The sequence below is a fragment of the Taudactylus pleione genome, unplaced genomic scaffold, assembly GCF_031769625.1.
Source record: "Taudactylus pleione unplaced genomic scaffold, aTauple2 ptg000190l, whole genome shotgun sequence".
NCBI lineage: Eukaryota > Metazoa > Chordata > Amphibia > Anura > Myobatrachidae > Taudactylus > Taudactylus pleione.
The window spans coordinates 336,443-362,466 of record NW_028284592.1 but is presented as its reverse complement, the minus strand read 5'-3'; the positions used below and the strand labels follow the sequence as shown (position 1 = coordinate 362,466).

Below are 26,024 nucleotides of genomic sequence, written 5' to 3'. Positions count from 1 at the left end.
CACTAACATGGAATCATGCTAAACTACTGGATTGCATTGTAGGGTGTTCAGTATTATAATTGGTCAACATGGTCATAATTTAGACACTGACCATGTTGACATTCATCATGTCGACACTGATGAAATGTCAACATAATTAGAATGTCGACAAAAGGTTCCCGGTGGTTTAGTGTTGACTTTACCTGGTTTGGTGAGTCAGGCGGCTCTAGCAGTGTCCTCTTGGTCAGCTGACACTGATCCTGCGGTGATTATCACTTAACTCCTAATCCTGCCCCTAGTGCCTAACCTCCCCTCAAGCACCCTAACCTTCCTCCTAGTGCCTAACCCTCACCCATCCCTCCAATAGCCTGGTCCATGCAGAATGTCGACGTTTCACATGTTGACCATTCTGCAGATAACGATATTTCAACAATGTTGACATAACTGTCGATGTTGATTGTCGGCTTGTACTGCATTTCTGTGCCGAGCTTTGAGCTGTGGATGTGGGCTATTATTCATCCTGATTTTCTGCCATAACTATTCATATCCAAACCCTTCGGATCTAGTTTTAAACTGCCATTACAGCTGCAGCCTTTTCTGTCATGCACTGCACACAAATAACACAGTGTAGGTTAGCTTTCTATTCTTTTTATGGTGTGGGTGGTGGAAACTACACTAGTATAATATTTATTTTTACATGTTTCTAGAAATGCAATTTATTTTAATGCCTCCTAGAAAATACATTTTCTCTTTCTCTTAGGTATTGCCCTTCCTGTAAGAATGATGCAACTGAAGTGGTGAAAGCTGGCGAAAAACTAAAGCAAAGCAAAAAGAAAGCAAAGATGCCTTCAGCTAGCACTGAGAGTCAGAGAGACTGGGGCAAAGTATGGCCTACTCCTACCTTATACACTGCACATTCCTTCTTACATGATGAACAGCATTGTGTTACGCTAGTATTTTCCTCTTCACCACGGTGTGATGTATTAATACCGTGTTTCACAAATGTTAGCTTACTCAGGTCAGTTAAAACTGAATTGAGTCTGTGGTATGTAATCTCCATTCTATTAGCGCAGGGGTGGGGAACCTTTTTTCTGCCGAGGGCCATTTTGATATATATATTATTTGCGGGACTGGTGCAGGCCACGCCCCCTCCGTGATATGTCACAGGGGTGGGGCCACAATCCCCAGTGATTACAGCAATGCCCGGAGTATCCTGAGGATGCTTCGGGGAGCTGTAAGGCAGCATTGTGACCATCTGAAGCGTCCTAAGGATGCTCCAGGGGGCACTGCTGCATAGATTCTGGCTGTAGGTTACCATTCTAGGCACCCTGCTAGCCAGATGAGGCTAGCCGAAATAAGCTCTGAGGGCTAGACCAAATGATTCCGCAGGCCTTATATGGCCCCCCGGGCCTGAGGTTCCCCATCCCTGCATTAGTGGTTAGAAAGTATTGATTCTATCCCTGACTGCAGTGATCACCTGTGACAAAACTCAGCATTATTAGGAAGCTTTAAGGAAATTATTTGCCCCTTGAACTACATTTAATGCTCTCAACACAATAGGCCTAACGTTTCTGCATGCAGTCTTTGCTGTTAGAGGACCTTGAGCCTAAATTCTACATCCCTAAGGCACTGTCACAGCATGCTGTTAATCTTGGTCTATTAACATAATTTCCATTAGTTAGAGAAACGAACTACTGAAAGTGATTGGGTATCATCGCTTTCTAAGCGCACAGAGGTCCCTATGAAATTGATGAGATTACCTCTGTGTAAATCTAGTATTATTATTTGACATGTGAAAAAACATAGCTTCATTTCAAATACATTTTAGTTTCACATGTCATATTCTTGCATTACGTCTGACATTTTATCATGATCAGATTCAAATTGGAACAATATGTTCTCACTGCTTCAACTCTGTCAGCCAACGCTTAAGCTTAGAAGGGAATGTATCAAATTTTTCCAAAGAGTGGAGTAGAAACCCATAGCAAAAAAACAAGCTTCTAAATAGCATTTATCAAGTACAATATATAAAATGATAGGTAGGAGCTGATTGGTTGCTATGATTAACGTCTCATCTCTTTCGAAGGGTTGACATTTTCCTGCAGTCCTTAAATAATGTGAATAGTGAATCACCAAGAATATATTGGAACTATGTACAGAATATCTGTGAGAGAACTGAGTAATAGCATGGCAACGCTGATCTAATCTATATATACACACTTGAAACACTGAAAAGTGCTTAACATTATGAGATATGGAGCATGTCTGTGTACTCTGTCTGCACAGAAGTGTTACCACCATTCCTAATGCTATGTCACACTGAGAGGGAGGGATTTAGGGGGGTAGTCATAAAAGCTTGGAGAGAGATAAAATTTTGAAAGATAAAGTACCAACCAATCGGCTCCTAACGGTCATTTTCCAAACACAACCTGTAATGTAACAGATAGGCGTAGATTGGATGGTACTTAATCTCACAATTTTATCTCCAAGTTTTCATGAATACCTCCTATAATGAGGAGTAGGACAGACAGCTGAGTGGGAGGGATCTAACTAGGAGTGAGAACTGGTGCCTGCTGCCACAATACCCGGCAGGCAAACATGGACGTTGGAACAGATTGACAGCTGGGTAGTTTGGGAATAATGCTGGGTGGTGCATCTGGGAAAAAGGCCCTGGGAGACACTGCTTCAGTTGTCAGCTTATATCAGGATCCTACAGTTTCATTGGTTATACCTATTTCACATATACAGTACTTTACTATTAGTTCATCTTAATCTCCCTCTGTCCCTCCTTGATCCACAAGTTACTTTCTTACATATTCCACCCATGTAACCCCACCAACCACCACTTTTCTACCATCATCATTAACTAAAATCTGTCTGCACTGCCCCTAATAGTTTATTTTGAATTAATTTTTATCCTCTAATCTTACTATTTGCTCCTGTTTAACAATTTACTATATGTACTGTATATTATTACCTATCCCATACAAAGCTTATTTTCACTCTGCCGTTACCACTGATACGGTGTATGCAACCCTCCTAGTCATCTCTCTTTATGGCCTGGTTTGTCTGAAAAACAGTATACTTACAGGGGTACTCAATTTGGAGCGAAAAGTCCGTGCTGGACTTTTGGCTCCACATCACTGATTTTCCTGGGATATCGGGCGCACGCCCGCTTTATCCCCGTATTCAATTAAAAGGCTGCGAAAACGGGAGCCTGCGAAATAGGATCGGCGAAAAAAAACGGGATTTACCTGGAATAAATTGTAGGACCCCCCTAAAGCTGTCAAAACATGGGGGATCACTATGGGTACCCCCGTTTTAGCATGCAAATGAAAGTCGGGGTTTTAAATAGCTGCAGCAGGTGTTTTTTTTCCGACATTAAAGAAGTGATGCAGAAGAGCACTTAGGTTTTTTTGTTTTTTTTTTAAGTGGTCCCATCAAATTTGGGGTACATGAAAATGGATGCTAGCATATTTTTATGTCCCTAAAGTAAGTTTAAAAAAATTCTGCAAAAATGCACCTGCCGCTAATAACCTATTCTAGAAAACACCTGCCACATACTTACAGAATAGCCCTGAACCTATTTCCCTATTTTGAAATGCTTTTTTCCATTTTTATTTTTTTTTACCCCAATTTTGAAATTATTTTTTTGGGGTGTCCCTAATTTTTTTTTTTTTTTTTTTACTTTTTTTGACACAGTTTATTTTGAAATGACATTCCCAGGGGTGCAGGCTATTTTTTTTAAGCCTGCACCCCTAAACCCCAATTCTGCACTTTTTTCGCCACCTATTCAGTGGTGAAAAGTTATCCCTGTTTTTTTTTTCAAAGACTTTTCGAACCTGCGAAAAGTCTTGGAAATTGAATACGGGGATAATTTAAATCGGCGAAAATGACGTCATCGGCGTTAATTTGGTGCCGATTCCAAAATTTTTGCTCCAAATTGAATACCCCTGTAAGTCTGATGGTAACGTGCTGATGATGAGAAGCCTTGAAAACCTTAAGTGAAAAAGATATATATATATGCTGGACTTTTTGCTCCACATCGATATATGTGTTTCTTCATGTGTTTAATACTTTTCTCCTGTGTCATTTCACATTATTACACAAAACTTGATTTATGAACATCTATGGTTTGATTTCTACGTATGTGTGAATTGCATGGGTTGTTGCTGACATTTGGTGAAAATGTAATTACAATAGCACCATTACAAATATATTTACTGAGAAACATGTTTATGTGTTCAAAACTTATTTTACCCGCTGTGTGTGTATGTATATATATATATATATATGTATATATATATATATATATATCTCAATGTGTGTGTATGTATGTATATGAGTGTGTGTGTATAAAATATATATGTATGTATAATTATAATATATTATCCCTATGGTACAATTTTATTCAAACTGTTTTGTTCTGTGAACTAATCTAATTTTCTTTTTACTTTTATATGTCGGCAACATTCACAGTATCATAATGCTGCTTTTTTATTCTTTAAAGGGAATGGCCTGCGTTGGCCGCACTAAAGAATGCACCATCGTCCCTTCCAATCATTATGGTCCGATCCCTGGTGTTCCTGTAGGAGCAGCATGGAAATTTAGAGTGCAGGTACTTGTTACATGGACTATGTTCTGTCTACAGCACATGTTATCTTGTTTAAAAATAATACGTTCTTTAATAGTTTAAGATTATATTAACCGTTTGCATTAAAATGTATCTCAAGACTGATGGCAGTGTCTCTGCATACAATAATGAATAGAATCCTACAAAAAAAAAGACAACTGAAAAGATTAAGGAGCGGCTTTGTGTAATTGTTTTAAAACGGCAACAGGAAAAAAAAAAAAATACTAAACCAGGCTTGTTTAGCATTTATTACTATTGCCGTTTTAATGATTGGCAGCTTTGCAGATCTACTCCTATGTATGCCTGCTGTGATCACTCCACTTGAGGCCTCTTGGATTAACTTTTGTAACAACGATACCACTTTGCTTTCGATCACTTTTATAGGAAGAATGAACTCCTAAATCATGTGGCTGTAAGTGGTACTGCAGTAGTTGTACTGTTTTGTGCTAAACATTATATCTTAATGGAAATGATGTGCCTCCAGTTATGCAGAACCCTTCACTGGAAACTGAAAAATAACAGTAATGTCTTATAGTCCATAATTAGGGAACGTTTTTTACACCTCATCAAGGTTTGGACATCATAGTGGTTAGCATTGCTGGGTCATAGCATTTCGCTATAGAGTTTGATTATAATAAGTGCATGTAGGGTACTCAGTTTATTGCTGTCTCCTGAATGGATACTGACTAGAATACTGTGCTATACACTATTTAAAACAGTATTTCCTCAAGTGATATGTCCTGTGTACAGTCAAGCCCTGTCTTGACTTTAATATTGACCTGCATACTGTAAAGTGGCTTTGAATTCACTTATAGGATTGTTTAATATGATTAGTGGAAAAAAAAATACGATATAAAATTTGTTCAAATAATCAAAAAACATTTGTGATCAGTGGATGACGGGATGTAGTTAATACACCGGCAGACTAAATGCCGCCGGTCTATATCCCGACTGCTAAAGGCCGACGGGGGACTTAAGATAGGTGTCGAAATACCTATCGACGCCTATCTTAATCCCAACACCGGACTGAACGAGGTAAGTCCAGGAGTCTTAGCACTTAGCCGCAGGGGGGTGAGGGGAGGTTAGGTATAGGGACTCCCGTGGGGACTTCGGGTTAGGCACCCCCTTGGGGGGTTAGGGTTAGGCACCACTAGGGGGAGGGTTAGGTTTAAGGTACGGGAAGGGGGTGTTACGTTTAGGCACCCCCGGGGGGGGGGATTTAGGAATAAGCACCACCCTGGGAGTTTTAGGGCTAGGCACCACTAAAGCAGGGTTAGGGGGGGGAGAGGGGAGGGTTAGGGTACTCACCAGTGCTAGTCGACTTCTTGTCCTGTTGGACTTTGAACCGCCAGTATTTCACACCTATTTCACAGATGACATGCCAAATGACTAAGAATATCTTCTGGAAAGTCTAATCTGAAATCCTGTCTGAAGGAAGCCAAGGGTGTAATTAAAGGAAAGATGAATAACTTACAAACTGAAATTCATTTGAATGTGGGAGAGCTGGAAAGTAAAATGATTTATGTGTTTTCCAGTAGGTCAATCAATAATTTCCCTACAACAGCATTAACATCAAATAACATATTAAGCAATGCTACTAAAGATTAAAAAACAATATAAGATGACCCTGTCCAAATCTGTTTACAATCAGAGGTATGGTGAATTCTTGATACATAAGGTAGTGAAATAAGGATTATAACCAGTGGTTATAAGCTACAAATATTAAAATGTTAAAGCAGCCACCGGTGACAGACATTTCTGTACAGCTACCAGTGATGCCGTATGGTTGTGCTGAACGGCCGATTTTCATTGGCAATTTCCTATAACTTCAGAGTGTGTTCACAGCTGCCAGAGCCGATTTATCTGACTTGGCCTGCTGCACGATATTTGTTGGTAACAATGAACATTTATCGTGTATATTTGTTAGTGTTTAATCTATCCAACATTTCTGCCCTGTAGTTCATTTAAAAATTCACCTTAGACGATCTTTAGGACATATTGTTCAGATCAGAATGATAATTCAGTAGTGTGTGCACTGGAAATCAGATGTTTATCAAGATAATTTCACCTCAGAAAATCGTGGATTTAGAGTAACATCTTGCAGTTGTATACCAAGCAATTAGTCATTGTAGAAATCTAAAGATAGTTAGCTGCTGGTAACCATGACTTTCCTTAACCCTACATCAAGGGTCTTCAACCCGTGGCCCGCATGAGCCATTCCCCGTGGCCCGCCGATGGTTACTGTAGTGCAGACCGCAGTGAGTGCAGTCTGCACTACAGACAGAAACAAACACACTCCCGCCGTCGCTGGCAGCAGTGTGGTTTGTTTTGACAGCCAGCCAATGAGAGTCAGACAGACTCTCATTTGCTGCTGCGCCCACTGCAGGAACCGGGCTAGAGCTCACTCGTGCTCCATCTTCCGGCTCCCGCAGTGGGTAATAGGAGAGACGTCAAGACATCTCTCCCATAATTCAGAGTGGGCCGGCCTGGGAGGACGGAGAAGCGGACGGCGGCAGGAGCGGGAATTCAGGTAAGTGGATTTTTTTTTATTTTACATGTGTGTTTGTCTGCACTGCTAGGGGGTGATGGACTACTGCTGGGGGCACTGCATCGGGGGGGGGGGACTACTACTTGGGACACTGTTGGGGGGGGGGCCACTACTGGGGGCACTGCATCAGGGGACCACCACTGGGGGCACTGAATCGGGGGGGACCACTACTTGGAGCACTACTAGTGTGTTCCACTACTGGGGCACTGCATAGGGGGACCACTACTGACGGCACTGCATCAGGGGGGACCACTACTGGGGGCACTATGTAAGGGGCACTGCATAGGGGGGGACCACTACTGGGGGTACTGTATAAGGAGCACTGAATAGGGAGGACCACTACAGGGGGCACTGCGTACGGGACATCACCACTGGGGGCCTGCATAAGGGGGACTACTACAGGGGGCACCTGTATAAGGGGCACTGCATAGGGGGCATCGCTACTGGGGGCCTGCATAAGGGGGACCACTACTGGTGGCACTGCATAGGGGGGACCACTACTGGTGGCACTGCATAGGGGGGACCACTACTGGTGGCACTGCATAGGGGGGACCACTACTGGTGGCACTGCATAGGGGGGACCACTACTGGTGGCACTGCATAGGGGGGACCACTACTGGGGGCACTGAATAGGGAGGACCACTACAGGGGGCACTGAGTAGGGGGCATCACTACTGGGCGCCTGCATAGGGGGGACCACTACTGGGGGTCTGCATAAGGGGGACCACTACTGGGGACACTGCATAGGGGGGACTACTACTGGGGGCACTGCATAATGGGGACCACTACAGGGAGCACTGTATAAGGGGCACTACTGAGGGCACTGCAGAGGGGGGCAGTTATGGGTCATAATTGTGTGAGGAGGAGGCAGAGTTTAAATACCGCAGTATAGCATAGTGGCCCTCGGCTTCGTTGATTTTTTTAATGTGGCCCATGGGCACTGCCTTAAAGGTTGAAGACCCCCTCCTTTACATTAACCGAATATCCTTTCTATTTTGGTTATGAAGAAGGCCTTCGCTTTTTGTGCTGCATGGGAACTCTTGTGTTTATCACTCAACTCAGAGTCGCTGTTTATATGGTAAATATTAGTTTGGCATCATTGGCAGTGCTGGACACAGCTAGGAGACTTGTTGTCCATGTTGGTAAAAGTTGTGGCAGTAGTGGGTGCTACCTAGCAGGCTGCAGGGGTCACTAAAGGAGGAACTTGAGAGTCTCTGCTGTAGGATTTATTCAGGAGTGTTTTGTTTGTATTTGTAGGTCAGTGAAGCTGGCGTCCATCGTCCTCATGTTGGTGGGATTCATGGGCGCAGCAATGATGGATCATACTCTCTTGTATTGGCTGGAGGATTTGAAGATGAAGTGGTAAGTGTTTCACATTGTGTTTCCTTCTGAAACTAAAGCCAACTAGCATAATAACCTAAATTTGCAAAACTCTTCAGAGCAAATAAAAGACTAGGGAGGAGTTGTATCAAAGCTTGGAGAGAGATAAAGTACCAACCAAACAGCTTCTAACTGTCACGATACAGGCTATGGGATCTATTTACTAAGCCTTGGATAGAAATAAAGTAAACAGAGATAAAGTACCAGCCAATCAGCTCATAACTGCCATGTCACAGGCTGTGTTTGAAAATGACAGGAGCTGGTTGGCTTTCCATCCAAAGCTTAGTAAATAGACCCCTGTGTTTGAAAAAGGACAGTTGGGAGCTGGTTGGTTGGTACTTTATCTCTCGCCACCTTATGTCTCTCCAAGGCTTGATACATCTCTCCCTATGTTTGCATGTTTCAGGACCGAGGGGACGAGTTCACATACACAGGAAGTGGTGGTCGAGATCTTTCTGGCAACAAACGAATTGGAGAACACTCATTTGATCAAACATTGACTCATATGAACAGGTAAATTCTTTCTATGGAACACACAAAATGCACACATTTTAATGGACACACAATAGAACACCTTGGTAAATAAGACAATTTCAGTAGAAAATAGATACTGTAATTATACACATGTCTGCAAGCCATAGGGCTGGATCATGAATGCTTTAGAAAACCGTGGTTTGCAGATCTGGAAGGTTTAAAAGATGATGCACTCAGGTGTTGTCACACTGAGTGAAATTGGGGATGTCATGCCCCTCTTAGCAGTGGCAAACACAGGATTTCTGAGGTGGGGTTCCCTTAACAAGCTATAGCCTGCCTCATACAATGCGTAGTGTATGTAATTTGCCAGACCTATACAAGACTAGCGATTACAGTAAGCTGTTTGATGCAGCAATAGGGCCAGCCAGCCCTGAAAGGCCTCTGCAATATAGACACCTGCCATCTCTAGCAGTTCACATTGGGACTGCAAATGGCAGCTGTTTACTCCAAACCAATGGGGTATTTTTAAAAAAAATTGTATTTTGGATAGAGCTTTTTTAAATTTGAGAAAAAGTAACTAATGCTACAGTATGCTACAATATTCACTGCTATACATTATTATTAGAATAATAAACAGCAGAACATTTAACACATTTATCTGTCAATTATGATGTGAAACTTATTTTAGGTTACATTATTCCTGCTGTGTTGGAAACACCTCTAATTATTGGCAAATGTATCTAACAAAATTAAATGCATCTTTGTGGGGGTTTTTTTATAATAGCAAAAAAATGCAAAATGCTAAATTTAAACAGCAAATATATTATACCCGTTATTGATTTTTGTGTTATATTTAGAAACCACTTTATGCAACGTTTACTAGATTGTTCAAACCCTGCAGTCGTGGAGCTTGCAGCCTGGATGAAGAAAGCAATGGTTTGTTTTACATTGCTAGTTGCTCACTTAGCCTTCTAACTCACTTTGGTGTTAAAGGGAATTATGCGATATGTGTCAGAAAGATATATTTTATTTTCTGCGATAATGTGATTTATATTACTCATAATACCAAGGTGCATTATAGACGTGCTAGCAGAACTGAGCTAAGTGCAGAACAGTTCAGAGCACCTAGGTATTTACAGTTTATGTGAATCATAATATAAAATGTAGCATTCATTAGACCAAAATAAAACATGAGCGTAGAGTTTATCTACATTGTAACTATATTAAAGTAAAGAGCTGTTCAACCTCTTTTATACACTACTGTAATAATAAATGCGATGATGACTTGTACATAACATGCTACCGATTTTATATTTTGATCCTGGTGGAAGGAGCGTCCTACATCACCCAAAGCTGAATAGATTTACCTATGGTTATAATTTGGGCCTTCTCACCCTGTGTGATATTTGGTGAAAGATGGTCACTGATTTTTTTTTTTTTTTCCTTTAATATGTTATCACATTCTTTTATGTAGTGAATTTTACTAATAAAGAATGTCTATGGGAAATGTAAGTATGATTCCACATTTAAAAATGAAATAAATAGGTTCAACATTCATTAAATTATTTATTTTTTTACTTACTAATCATTGCTGTAATCTCATATGCGATATCACACAAGGAAATGCTTTTACCTTCTCACAATCTTTTCCCACTGACCATTTTATTAAGACTTGAGTACAAGTGTTTTTTTTTTACTGTAATCTATACAGCGACATAGCAGGGCTTTTCTGCGTCCTGTGCCTGCACCGGGAATTACAGCACTACCCGGAGCATCCTCAGAATATTCCGGGGTGCACGTTGCTTCGGTTGGCACAGCAGCAGCAATTTATGGCAGCAGGGGGCTGTTACAGGCACCCTGCTAGCGCCATGGGTGAGCGAAGGTGCCGCCCTCAGTCCTCTGCGCTCTGTGTAGCAGCACCTATTGCACACCCCTAGTTATGGCCCTGTATATGTGGTAGAAAAAAATTAGCTCATTATTAATTAATTGGGATTTTAGTTCTAAAACTTCCCAAAACCACATTTGGTTTATAATATGTATGTACTAAGTATTTCTATTTAGATACCATATTTTGTTACTCACAGCTGAAAGTTTGAGTTATTGTTTTACTTGTTATTAGTAAGTTGCCAGCCATCGCATCCTGCATAATGGTGCTACATCCGGTTACAATTGTGAACCTTTTGAAATACAGTTCATATAAAACTGCTTAATGTGACTGTTTAATGTCCTACAGGAACCACTGTTATTGCTGCTGTCCCTGATCATTTAACCTGTAACTCGCTCTTCGCACATAACATGAATGTAATAATACAATATGTGGGGAATAAGGACCAAGCACTTAATATCATAGGTTTTCCTGATGAAATAAATTGTACTGTACAGCTGCTTTGATATTGCTGCTAGATTGTCATTCGTTCATTGCATCGGGGAAATAGTTTACCCTCATATTATCTTTTACTAGCACATACATTATTATTATTATTATTATTAATAAAAATCAAGAATTATTTTTGTTTGATTTCTAGCATGAAACTGGGCAGCAAGCATGTTTGTGCTCCTTTCGCACCTTTATTTTGCATATATTGACCTTATGCAGAGTTATACGTGAATGGCGCTGATAGTGCATATGTGCACCATGTTGCAATGCGGAAATATGCAAATGTTGCTGGGAGATGTACTGAGACACGCCCGCCTGCGGCTTTACAAATCCAAGTATCTGTGCACAGAGACGCAACATTGGCCGCAGATCATTCCATTGTTGCAGTCCTAAGCTGTAGAAAAGTATTTGTTAATATTTTTTTCTTTTTATAATTTTTTGTTTTGTTTTCAAATATCATAATTTGTTCCTCCTACCAATAATTTCTCCTATTCCATTAAACTGGAACTAGAATCTTAGTGACCAGTCGGTGCACTGATATAACATAGCAGAGGACAGCTTCAGTGTGTGGGACTTTGTATCTGCAGAATATATAAACAAATCTTACAGTTGCACTTTTCCCACCAACATCTTTAATTTGTGGAGCATGGCTCAGGATTCATTAAAAGGAGCTGTTCCCAATTAATGGAAATGTAGATCTCTGGGCATATACAATCAAAGTGATGACACACAGGCATCTCTGTCTGGAGCCATGTACAATAGATGCAAACATCTAGGGCAGAGGTTTTCAACATGCGGCCCTCCAGCTGTTGTGGAACTACATATCCTAGCATGCATTGCCACAGTTTTAGCATGCCCTAATAGCAAAACTGTGGCGAGGCATGCTAGCATGTAAATTTCTACAATAGCTGGATGTTGAATAGCCCTGCTCTAGTGTAACACTCCTAAAGGAACCAGTATAATTTACCTCATGGTTCAAATCCCGACAGCGGAAGCCTGGCAGTGAAGATCCCGACAGGTGAGTATTTTTTCTATTTACTAACCTAACACCCCCCCCCCCCCCCCAAGCTCTAACCCTCCCTTAGGGGTGCCTAACCCTAACCTCCCCCCAAGTTCCTAACCGCCCCCCTAAGTGTCTAACCCAACCCCCCCTTCCCTGCAGCCTAACCCTAAGTCTCCGAGGGGGGGGTGCCTATCCCTAACCCCTCCTTCCCCTAGCCTAACCCTAACCTCCTGGGGGGGGGGCTGCCTAACCCTAAGGTCCCCCCCGGCAGCCTCTAACCAACCCCCCCCCCCACACACACACGCGCGACTGTCCGCGCCCAGATTACCTTCGATTGGTATGCCGGGCTCCCGGCATAGGTCTAACGACAGGCGTCAGGGTTTCGACGCCTGTCATTAGACCCTTGCCGGGATTAGACAGTTGGGATGCCGATGGTCGGCATTTAGAGGGCAGATGTACTAAGCCTTGGAGAGAGAGAACGTACCAACCAATCATCTTCTAACTGTCATTTTTACAGGCTGCGCTAGAAAAATGACAGAAGCTGATTGGTTGGTACTTTCTCCCAGATTTGATAAATCTCCTAGAAGTCTAGTTTCTAGTGATACATTTGTTTTTTACAAACATGTATGCTTAACTAATGAAAGGATGACTTTTGTAATTGCTTAATAGTTGAACAAATGGTTTAAGCAGTGTAGCATTCAATGCAATTCACTTAATGTGCTTTCATCTTCTATATCCTTCTAGGGCCCTGGCCCTAAACTGTGATGCAGCCCTGAATGACAAAGATGGAGCAGAGTCTAAAAATTGGAGAGCCGGAAAGCCAGTCCGGGTGGTTCGTAGCTCAAAGGGACGTAGAATCAGCAAATATGCCCCTGAAGATGGCAACAGATATGATGGCATTTACAAGGTCTTCAATCCCAGGGGAATAATTGCCTAAATTATTCACTTGTAAAGTAACCTAATCATGTAGCACAGGGAATGTTTTCTAAGCACAATTGAATTGGCCACCATTGAATTGATCCAAGACAAAGTTGCCAGTTATTGTGTATTAACAATTGTTAGGCACCCTTATGCAGGTTCTGTTCCTAACCAACTTCTGTTTAGCGGGTATACCCGGGTAATATTCTTACCGGGTAATATGCTCATTTTAAACTGTAAACCAAACCTTCTATTTTAGTTGATATTTTTCTATTCAGTTGTGTCCATAGTACTCCACAGTTGAGAAACACAATGTATACTGCTTAATCTTTTGTAACTTAGGTGGTGAAATATTGGCCTGAAATAGGCAAGTGTGGGTTTCTTGTGTGGCGCTACCTATTGCGGAGAGATGACATGGAGCCTGCTCCTTGGACAGCAGAGGGCATAGAGCGCTCAAAGAAGCTTGGACTAACTTTGCAGGTGGGACATAAGACCTGATTCGTGCATCTCTAACGTAGTCGTCACTGTCATTTGTGCTTGTTAGAATGTGACTTTATTTGTTCAGAAATGAAGAGATGCTGCGTTTTAATATTCTAATCTCTATGATCACAGCCTACGATTTATTACAGATGTTATAATGCTAACGCTTTTACATCTTGCATAGTTCCCAGAGGGATATTTGGAAGCCATGGCTAACAAGGAGAAAAAGGTTAAGAAGCAGCCTGTAAAGTCCGAGCCTAGCAGTCCAGCCTATCCTGTCAGTCCAGCTCTGCCGACCAGTGCTGAAAGCCAGAGCAGCCCAGAGCAACACAGCCATGCCACCCGTAACAGCTCCAAGTTCTGCAGCACCCAAAGCAATGGAAATCCGAAAAGACCCATTGAAGAAGGTATATTACTGAAGTCCATTAAGTAATAGATATATACTCCTTTATGTTTGCGAGGAGATCTCAAGTGCTGTAGCTTATTGTGTTTAGGTTCTCTGTGCAATGAGTTACTGAAAAAGCAGCAACATTCCTAGTCACGCAGTTTATATACAGAAACACCAATGTAGAGCTTGGTATCCATTTACAAATGGCCATGCGTCTTAGGAACATTTGACATAGGGTCGTTCACCATTCCCTGTATTGTCTGCAAAAATGCATGACATGTTTGCAGGCTTAACACGGAAATGTAGTAAGTGGAATGACCTGCTCTGGTGATATCCAAGTGCATCTGCTGTTTGTGGTAGATGTGTAGAATGGGAGATACATGCACACCTGTGTGAGCAGCTGGGGTTTATGCCAATGGCAGCATCCTTGAATATTGCATGCAGTCTGTACGCATACTCTAACAATGTGTGCTCCTTACTAAGCTTAGAAGGATACTTAGAGCAAAAAATATCATTTACACGGTCTTATAACGGGTCCGAAGCATTGATAAATAAATGTTATTATTTGTGTTAGGTTTATGTATATCATAAATGTTTCTGTATATTATAACATACTAATACTGATATGACATAATCTAACTGGAATGGTTTGCACTTGAGACAAAACTAAATTTCAATGCACATCAAAATTTCAGTAAAAGCAAAGGGAACCGGCACTCTATGGTAGGGGGCTTCAGTCTGTGGACTAATACATTAGCACTTTTTAAGCCTGTTGAAGTCCTTAGGAGTGCTGGTTCCTTATTCATGTGTGTGGATATAGATAGAGATATGTGAATATGTATATAGATATGTGTGTGTCATATATATATGCACATAACCTGGGCATTTATGAACAACAGTTACTATAGGTAAATGCACAGTACAATGTGGTAAACAGTAAATGCACAGTACAATGTGGTTCTCATTGTGACATGAGCCCAACATTTAAATGGGTTTTATCATTAAGCCTTCTTGTCACACATTATTTCAGATGATGAAAAAGAGGTGCTGCCACCCAAATCAATAAAGCTATCTGAGGAAACACGAGGAGAAACTTTCCAGCTCACACAACAGCAGCATTGGCTTATTAGGGAGGACTCTCTGAACCAGAAGCTGTGGGATGAGGTTCTCTCTTCCATCAAGGAAGGTCCTGTAAGTACAGAACGTGCTGCTGTTACCGCTTGGCTATCATTTTACATAATCCCTTCCATTAATGCTGCTGTAGAAGCTGCCATCTTAGTTGTCAGACTAGTAGGATGCTTCTTCAATAGTCTCCCTGGTATGGTATTGGTAAGATGCTCTGAAATTGTGCTTAACAGTAGGTCAGAGAAAGCAGTCACAGTTTTAGGCCAGGGATGTTTAAAAAGAAAAAGGTTGAGCATATGGAAAATGTTTATTTTATAAGCAACTAAATGACATAGATTTGATCCATTTTCTAATATGTTCATAGAGCCACACAAAAAAAGTGGAACCCTTCAATATAAAAAGGTTTAAACAGCCAGTAGGTCTGTGCGAAGGAACACACTGGAGGGAGGAGAACAAGCGGATGTATGTTCCTGCTCATTAGAGCTCACTGTCAGTGGGGGGGTATAACCGAGAGGTGAACTAGGAACAGATGAGTAGTGGGAGCTGTAGGCTTGGAGTTAAGAGTGAGAGAAATGCTGGTGATGTGTTTACAGGGCATGTATGAAATGGTGAATGGTGGCAGGCAGTCTGATAGGGTGGGGGAGGCGATTCCACAGGAGGAGAGCAGCACAGGAGAAGTATTGGATTTGGGAGGAGGTAATCGGCGCAGAGGCAAGGCGACCGTCCGATTAATAGCGGAAAAAGAGTCTAAATGAAGATGAGGTCAGAGATGTAGCTTAAAGCACACAAAGCTGTACCTCCTCCTGGTAATTGCATTGTATGACACTGACCCTTTGTCATCCTCTCAATCTCATGTCTTCTGATTCTGTTTCTTTAAAATCAAACTTGCACGATTCCACCTGTTTTAAAGGCAAAAAAAACGATTACATTAGTTGTTAAGATGATGAGGTCTGTAATCAGTGGAGCTCCAGTGACCTCCCATACGCTGTACACAAAGTGTTCTTACAGGGCATGGTGGTTGTGTCTGTCAGTTACTTGTTTAACCAATCAATTGCAAATACCCTTAAAAGTACAATCTAAATGGTCACGAATCACATTTCTGCCTTAAAACATTGCTCCAGTTTTAATTAATGTCTTCAAGTTTATACCACATGGATAACCATATTTTCTTTTTCTTTTTGGTAACCTAGCCAATCGGGGGCTGTCATTTCTCTAGTACAATTTAGTAAATGAACACAAATACTAGATTTGGGTTACACTACTGTCTTCCCCAGCACTAGCTATCAAATTGTGTGTTCTGTTCCCATAAACCATAGGACCATGTTTTACTGGAATTGTTTTCTTTCAAGCTGCAGTGCTGCTCCACTGTCCACCTGAGATCGCTCACCAAAGATGGCAAAGGGTGACCACATTACAAGTTATACATTTGGCTACAAAGAAATGAAATGATCAGCTTTAAATTGTTATCTCTAGCAAAAATAGGAATCCTCTTGTTCCAACTCACTGTAAATTCTTTTGTTGTCATCATTGTATGTTCGGTTTGTCTACTTATTGTGCCCCATTTTTATTGTACTTTTTATATTATTATTGTTATTATTATAAAACATCTGTAATGCATACACTAGAGAATATTGTGATGGCTCATTCCAGTGGTGTTAGGCTATACCAAATTTAGATTGATGGTTTACTAACAATTGTCATAATTGTGATGTTTCAGATTAAAAACAAAACAACAAATAAAAATGTAATTATTTTGATTTTCTAGAAATTCCTGAAGAAGGTTGAGCAAACATTCATGTGTATCTGCTGCCAGGAGTTAGTGTACCAACCAGTTACGACTGAATGCCTCCACAATGTGTGCAAAGTGAGTCAATCACGTTCCTTCTACTCCTAAAACAAGGAATTATGCCTTATGCTGTTGTTATGTTTTGGTATTATTATTTCATTATTTATTTATTTTTTGATTGTCTTGTTTTGTTTTTTATATATACTGTTATATGAAAATTATTTTTACACAAAGGTTTTTTTTTTTTTAACTGTTGGTTAATACTAATAAAATGTAATTCAATTTCTTTTTTTTTTTGTAATGAATGAATATCGCTGATTTACCTTTTGATTTGATTACTGTAGAGCTGCTTGCAACGTTCCTTCCGAGCTGAAGTCTTCACATGTCCGGCCTGTCGCTATGACCTTGGAAAGACTTACACTATGGTTCCTAATAAGGTCTTGCAGACACTGCTTGAGCAGTTCTTTCCTGGCTACAGCAAGGGGCGATGATTTGTCCTGCTCCCAGAGCATCTCCCTTTTTTGACTTTTTATAAATAGACTTGTCAAATCACAACAAGGATATTGGACCAACAGGCACCAAGGAACTCAGTACAAATCAAACACCTTCTATCCCTATGTCAACATGGCTTCAGTTCTTGTCTCAGTATCCAAGGTAGTTTGCCTCCTAAGGCAATAGATTGGAAGTTACCCTTACAGCATACTGGCAATTACACCGAAATCCTGCTTGTTTTCATTTAACTACCTCAGGATAAAGAAGAATACATGGGGTCATAGAGACAAACAAATCGCTTGGTCATCTGATATTCAACACAACACACACTGCCTCCGGAATATTAAGTTGTGTCTATTCCATATGTATTTTCTGCTCCAGTGCCAAGAGGGCCCACAGTGTGTTGCAGAGCTAAGGCTCGTAGACTCCTTTCAGGACTGAAGGGCTCAGTGTACACTGACAGCACTTAGATACAAAGAGATTTGTTAGATTAAAGATTAATTTTTCGTTTTCTTTCCTTCCTGTTACCTTTTTAGGGTGTTTTTTTTTCCCCTTTCCTCTTTCATTTGCAGAGCTTATTTACAGTTAATTAAAGTGAGCTTCTTTCTGCTTCATAATTTGTATCTTTGGCAAGTTGACTACTAATTACTAATGAGAACAATATGTATGCATTGTTGCTACATTAGTGTAATGTGATCTGTGTTAGTTGCCTTTAATTTTCCCTTTGCTTTTAGAGGTAATCCAGACACTCTAGCGTTGTGATTATATTTTTTTTTATCTTTTCACTTTCTATACACCATGTCACTTCTATATTAGTTTAATAAAAACTGAATGCTGTGCTTTAATAGAGCTGCAGTTCTGCAGAGCATTGCAGATGGGTGACAGTGATAGCTCGGAGAGGGTCTGAAATAGCTTCCTATTGTGATCTCAGATTTTATACACAGTATATTCCCTAAAAATGTACCTTATTAAATATTTTATCATTCTGAAATGTTGCTTATGTCTTTTTGCTGGTCTGTGCCGTGTAGCTGTATGTTTGTTCTTTTTTTTATAAACAAAATGTTTTTATATGATGGTCCAATTTTTTATGAAAATGTTTTTTTTGTGATTTTGTTAAGTGAGGTTGTGTCTGATTACTGGTATAAACTGGCTTGTATATCTCTTGTGGTTTTTCTTAATAAGTATATCAAGAAACAAAACCGTTTTGTTGGCCATACAAGCTGCATTAACACGTCCAAGACTGCATTGTGTCAACTTCAGAACATATGAGGTGGCTAATAATGAGCCAGTATAAACCTAATCTGCTCATTGTCTATCTGGCATGTTGCAAAATGACCTCTATAGGATTGTTTGCTCATCTTCCACCTACTCTCAATCTGGAAATGGTCAGCCAGAGAAAGGCCCAGTTCTTGTCCCATTTGAACAATGATCTTGTTGCTTGGTGCGATTAGCTGTGGTGTAGCCTATTGGCCTCTTTTCCACCTTTGTGATAAAACCAAGGGGTACATTTACTAAAGTGAGAGTTTTCAGAAGTGGAGAAGTTGCCCATAGCAACCAATCAGATTATAGTAACATTTAACTAGCAGCTTTTAGAAGATAATAGCTAGAATCTGATTGGTTGTTATGGGCAACATCTCCACTTTTAAAAACTAACTTTAGTAAATTTACCCCCTGGTATCTGTTTGGTGATTACTATAATGGATTATCCTTCCTCTAAGATTAGAAATAATTTCTTAACTGATAGGTCTACTATAGCTGAACCATCCTCGCCATGATCTGGATGTGTAAAATCCGCATTTCACTGAGCATGTCCGCAAAAATAAGCTACACCCACGAATATTTACTCCCATCGGACACTTGTGACTGCAGGGGGAGGGAAGGCATGTTCTTACATAGGACAAATGCAGTCGGGTGTCTCTGCATCTGAACACGACCTTGCTCTGTCAGCCATAACAGTTGGGAGCGCCAAAGAGCTGAACATATTTGCTGGTGATGATAGCAGTTGCTTCTGATTGCAAATTCTCCTCTGAGGGGTCTATTTACTAAGCTGTGTTAGGAGATAAAGTGAACGACGATGAGTTACCAGCCAATCAGCTCCTAACTGCCATGTCAGGCTGTGTTTGAAAAATGGCAGAGGAGCTGAATAGCTGGTACCTTATCACTGTTCACTTTACCTCCTAACACAGCTTAGTAAATAGACCCCTAAAGCTGTTAGTTGCTTACTTCATACGTACATACAATCATACAATAAGATTTTGTTTGTGTATTTAAAAAATGTTTTGCTACTTAGGTGTTTAACAATAATAATAATTTTATAGTATATCTGCTGTATTATAGAAGATTTTGGGGTCTATTTACTAAGGGGAGAAAAGGGGGACAAACACTAAAGGCAGAGAAAATCCCTGTACATACCGCTTCAGTATGTACTAAAGGGATTTTCTCTGCCTGTAGCCTGCCAGCGCTAAGTGCAGGCTACAATATCACACTGGACCTGCGGCACTTAGCGCTGCCGTAAACACCTATGGCAGCGCTTAGTGTCCCAGGTATTACTAAGAGGAGATGTCACTTACCGTCTGCTGACTTCTCCAGCGCTGATATCGCCTCCTGTAGCTGCCGGTATCTGCTTCTCCTCACTGGAGAAGCAGGACTTCAGCTGTGTCAAGTTGGCCGTTTTTAAATAAAGTTTGTTGAAAAGAAAAAAGTCGCTGCTGCCGCATGGAGCCTGGAGATGGTGAGTAACACAGGGCTGTCAGGGGAAGGGAGAGTTAGCTGTTACCGCCGAGGGGGAGACTTAACGTTCATCCTCCTCGGCTGGTCTATTTTTAGCAAGTGCTGCGTTACGCAGCTCCTGCTTCGCAGCGGTAGCAGGCGAAGCAGGAGTGGCATTAACACAGCATCTTAGTAAATATACCCCTTTATCTTGTGCTTATGACCTGGTGATGTATAATTGGGTGTATGTACATCTGGTGTAAACCTGGCACATATGTGTCTTTTGCAGAGCTGGATAATGCCTAGGCCTTATTAGCATCAACACATAAGCTGTATTTAAATGTAGCTTTTTAGCGCTTCCGTTTTGAACCCATAGCAGTCAATTCGGCATCAGACCCGCCGTGTTTAGTTACCAGGTTAAACCTTTTTTTTTTTATTTCACTATTGACACCCCAGTTGTGTCAGGAAGAGGTAGAGCTAAATTGTCCACCTTAGAAGGGGATTTGTGGCTCCAAGTCATTTGCTATATGTAAGAAATGGCAGGAAAGTCGCTGACCATGTCATGCGGTCTGCTTTATTTCTTCTAAATGTGGACGGATGAGACCCTGGCAATTTTGTCATGAATTACATGGCAATCCTTTATTACAGTGCACTGTCCATACCCCAACAAATGTTTTAACTGTTTATATTAATGAACAGTGAATACTTGGTTTATATTATAATCTATGTTTTTATTCTTGGACTACATTCCCTGTAAATACAGTTGCATAGGATGGAGTAGTAGCACTGATGAAAAACTAATAAACACTTTATATATTATCTTGTGTTATTATAACTAGATACTGTAAAACAAATCACTTTCATTTCTTTTAATAACTTAAAACAAATGCTCAGAAAGAATCTAAATTAATATTTACAAATATTTAGCTGAATTCACACAAAGGAACTCAAAGCTGTTCAGGGAAATGTTGCAGCACCATGGTGCAGTGGTTAGCATTGCTTCCTCACAGTCATGGGTTCGAACCCAACCAGGGCTCTATACGTGTGGAATATGCATGTTCCGGTTTCCTCTCACAATTTAAAAATATACTGGTAGATTAACTGGCATCTGACAAAAAATAAAAAGCCCTTGTGTGTGTCCATGTTGTAAGAAATATGGATTGGAAGTTCCCCTGGGGCAGGGACAGATGTGAATGACTGACTGACTGAAAATTTTCAGTAAAGCAATGCTTAATATGAGTGCTATATAAATGGCCATTAATAATGATTATACAGTTGGGATGCTATATTATTTGAGTATGAGTCCTAACAAGCTAAGCAACAAATGGATGTTCTCTAATTGACACATGCAAGATAAGGCAAAGTTGTAAGAGGATTTTTTTTTTTATATACAGTACTTCACAAAAGTCTCTTGAATAGATGCAAAAACTTTACAGTGATCCCCTGACACTTCCCTAGATAAGCACCGATTCTTGTGAGTGACAAGAACAAGCAGCTTTGTGTCATTCATCATTGAGTTGTATTGGGAGCAAAATAGCTTGAAATTCCTGACTAGAGTAAGATGTCCGCTGTATGGGTAAGTTTCAGATGATGCATGCTACTAGTTAGTGGACATTAATTATGCTGATTCACGTTCACACCACCCCACCCCAGGTTACTGGATTGGTCTTCATACTAACTTGCGAAGGACTGTTCTAACTAGAGGTGTGTGTGCGCAACCCCGATTGGTATGAAATACGCAGTGGCGTAAGTTCATCCCAGATGCCCGGAGGCAAGTTATCATTTGGTGCCCCCCTGAATATGTGACAGTGGCTGCTGCCAGGGAGGAGTGGCATGTGGAGTTGTGGGTGAGGAGGGCACCAGACTTGTCTCACTGGCATAAGAAGCTGCTGAGGAGTAGGGACAGGCTATAGATAGGTTGAGGCAGCAGCTGATGGTCTGACACTGTGCCCTCCACTAGTATATGGTTATGGTAGCTTCTCAGGTGCCGGGAAGACGGTGACTGTACACTCCGGGTACATATTTACAGCTGACAGTGGGGTGATAGAGGAGGTGCCCCTTCAGTGCTGGCGCCTGGTGACAGGCGCTTCCATTGTCTCCCATAGTTCTGCCCCTGCCTCTCTCTTCTTTTCTTCTGCTGAATTCTTCTGTCTTGATTTTTTTTCTTTCCACTGGGACTGGTATCTGGCTGGCCAGGGAAGCACTCCTGTTTGCAGGGCCTCATCTTAGCAGCACTGCAGCCAATTAATATAGAAGGATGGATGCAATTGACAGCCAGAGCTGGGCTCACTAGGCAAGGACATCCTGCACAATATGGTGGGTTGAGAGCTTCAGGCTAAAAAGACCTTCATGGACTGGGAGTGGGCCTAGGCACCTTCTCATGTGCTGCCGATGCCTGCCGGCCCACTCATGCCTACTGAAGATATCACTTCAATCACAGTTCAATGCCCCAAAACACAGTAATACTACAGCTACATAACATAAATAAAATGTGTAAACATTACTGCAAGAGGCAAGATGCTGTGGCAGCCAGAGGCTTGTGTAGCATGCTGGGATTTATGGTTCTTCTACAACTGTAAGGCTGGGGCCCCTGTTTCTGTGCTGCACTCTGCCCACATCACCCACCAACACCCTTCGCCCTGTAACCTCCCTGGCGTGGCTGCCATTGTCCACTGACCAATATAAATAATACATATCCCCATATGTTGCCAATCACAGTGATAGTCAGAGCTGCTGGGTCACACTCACCGCCTCTCTTCATTCGATTCCTGGCAGGTGAGGTAAATGGGCAAGCAGATATGCAGTGTGGCCACCTGGTGCAGGGGCACAGGTCTCAGAATGGGGCAGTAGAGGCTGGCTGCTGCTGGGCCGGACACCCACCTACAGGTATCTTTCTCCAATACATGCCGGGCCGTGGATCACAGACACCACCAGGCTGCTGCTGCCAGGGAGAGTACAGCAGTGACAAGATGAGACGTCAGGGGGAGGGGATCTGTCACTGGAGACGTCCAGTCTGCCCCGATCTTCCTCTTGTCCCTGCCCCCGCACACAGCCCTTCTCCCGCTGCCGACAGGGCTGAGTATGGGCTGGGGGGACACTCCAGCCGCTGTCATCCGCCACCTCCTCCCAAAGTTTTGCGTCCCCCCTGCCAGCTCCCCAAGCAACCGCGGGTTCTTCAAGGACAGTTTTACGCCGGCGGGCAGGCAGGCACTGGGTCGCGGGCGGTCACATGTTGCGTGATGTCCGCGACCAGACACCACAGAGTGCAGCAGACATGGAGGAGGAGCACTGCTGATGCTGCTCGACGCTCAGCTCAGCGGCTCCTCTGTTTTGGAACTTAGAAGCCGGCAGGACATGGAACGGCTGGGACCTGGGTGACAATGGAGGAGGTGCCCCTTTCAGGCCTGGAGCCCGGCGGCAACTGACTCCATTGTCTCCGGGAGTTCCGCCACTGGAAATACGGACAGTCGGGATCCTGGTGGTCAGAATCCCAACGCTGGGATCCCGACAGGGTTAACATACCGACACTTGTTGGTTGGTATGCTAACCCTACCCTAACCCTGCCTCTTTGGTGTCTAACCCTAACCTCCCCCGCTAGTGCCTGTGCCTAACCCCTCCAACCACGCTACTTATCTTCGGCATCTCAGCAGACGGAATGCTGGCGCCTGGATTCTGACCGGCGTCTGTATTCTGGTGCTAGTAATGCAAGCGTTGGCATCTCAACCGCTGGGATGCTGAACGCATGCCCAGTGCTACTAAGGCAGCGGCATCATAATGCAGGGTTTTGTTTTTTTTGTTTTTATTTTTTTAAATACAGTGCCTCTTTTAACCCAGTTATCCTAATGGGTTGTGTTTTGTTTTGTTTTTTAAACACAGTGCCTGCCGGAAGCCCTGAACACACAACACAGTGCTCCTATGCTTTTTTTTTGTTGTTTTATTTTAATATCACACACTGGCCCTTTAACACTGTGCTCCTAATAGTGTTTTTTAGTGACTCACAGTGCTGCAACCCCCCCTCCCCAATCCTTTATGGTGCCCGATCACAAGGGAGGGACTTTTGTATGAAATCAAAAAATGCAAGAGCGACCCAGGAAGGTGACGTAATCCAAATCATATGATATTGACGCCAGGTGGTTGATGCAATTCAAAACACACAAGATCTGGCGTCAGGAAGGTGACGTTTGCCTCATTTTAGGATCCGGAGTTGGTGGGAAGACCCAAGCCAGGGCTCTGTTCAACTCATAACCCCTAAGTTCAGGTGTTCGTATTCTATTGATAGTCTCCTGCAGTAGACAGGACACAGGAGCCAGACATTTATCTCAGCAAGCAGACAGACTCAGAGGCTCTGCCCACCACCCTTGTTTGGGACCGTAATGTCACTCTGGCTTTAGTCAATGGCTGGCTTGTTGTGATAATAGACAATGCTAAGCTCAGAGTCCGGTAGGGGTGGCAGTGAGGCTTAATGAGTCTCATGGGTCACTGAAAGTCACACTCGTCCTTGTCTTATGCGATGCAAAGAGGACAGAGGAGCACTGCACATTGTATATGTGACACTGAGCAAAAACATTGGTTCTTGAACCCAGTATTTTGACAAATGTCTTTTGACCACATTGAATGAAGACATCGGTAGTAACAATGCCCCATCCCTAGTTTGCAGCTCTTGTGTGCGAATACTTTTATCTAACTGTGGTCTGAGAAGTGTATGCATTTGTTTTAAGTTATATTTTTTAATAAATTATGTTAGGCAGATTCCTCTGGTATTTAAGAAACTTTTTTTTTTCAATTTGATTGTGTCCTGATTTATAGCATGTTATTAGCATACAAAGGGCTCCATTTACTAACGAGCTTGATCCATTATTATAGCCAGAGGTATTTGACAGATATCATGGTTTTTATACAGCGTAATTTTAATTTCATATCTGCATAAGAAATAGCAGTGTGATACAATTTAACATCGAGCGGTCTTTGTCACTTACCGCTAGTCTTAATTGAAACTCTCCCGGGCGCAGATCTAGCGCTGACTATCGCTAGGGTCCCAGCTAGAAGATCCTGCTGCAGCTTTCTCTGCAACTTCCCTCCCTCCACCCCCATCCTTTCAATCCCCACCCCCTCCATCCAGCTTACTGCCACCTTCCTCCTGCTTGCCGGTGTACACACTGATCCGCTTCACTCACCGGCAGCCAGAAAAACACAGCTGGCAGCTTCACTACCGCTCACCCGCGAGCAAGTCAGTAGTAAATTCTGGTAAAAATAAAAAAAACTTGCGGTGAGCGGTGGTAGTGCAAAATATCATTAAAGAAAAAACTTGTTAGTAAATGTAGCCCAAAATAGTTGAATAGGAGGGCTTTACTGATACTTCCTTTTCTTAAATCAGTGCTTCCACCCAAGCCATTAGCTTGATAACTATACACCAGGGGTTGGCTTGGGGAGATCCAGGGGCGTATCTATAATGGGTGGGTCAAGGGGGACCCCACACCGCACACCCTGCACCCATAGCATACTTACCACTCCGGAGTCCCTCGTCGGAGCGGGGGTCCGGCGCTCTAAAAACGACTGGAAAATGGCTGCCATTTTCCCGCCATATGCGCAGTACAGGGAAAATGGCAGCAGCGGCCATTTTCCCGGTGACCTGTGCATACACTATAGACTCTGGGCACACTCTAGTGCTCACAGTTTATAACTCCGGCGCTGGCCACGCGCAGCTCAGTGCACTGCCGGCCGCCGGACAGAGA

General features: G+C 42.2%; 1 protein-coding gene across 1 annotated transcript in view; it reads left to right on the top strand.

Annotated features, from left to right (window-relative positions):
- UHRF2 (ubiquitin like with PHD and ring finger domains 2) overlaps nt 1–18,568 on the top strand; it is a 110,231-nt gene extending 91,663 nt beyond the window's left edge. The window contains exons 7-16 of the mRNA XM_088476578.1: nt 740–863; nt 4,490–4,597; nt 8,418–8,522; nt 8,947–9,053; nt 13,139–13,301; nt 13,655–13,792; nt 13,977–14,199; nt 15,211–15,371; nt 17,071–17,169; nt 17,436–18,568. Coding sequence (XP_088332704.1) covers nt 740–863; nt 4,490–4,597; nt 8,418–8,522; nt 8,947–9,053; nt 13,139–13,301; nt 13,655–13,792; nt 13,977–14,199; nt 15,211–15,371; nt 17,071–17,169; nt 17,436–17,582 — 1,375 coding nt within the window. The 3' untranslated portion in view covers nt 17,583–18,568. The remainder of the gene's footprint in view (nt 1–739; nt 864–4,489; nt 4,598–8,417; nt 8,523–8,946; nt 9,054–13,138; nt 13,302–13,654; nt 13,793–13,976; nt 14,200–15,210; nt 15,372–17,070; nt 17,170–17,435) is intronic.
- The last annotated feature ends 7,456 nt before the right edge of the window (nt 18,569–26,024 follow it).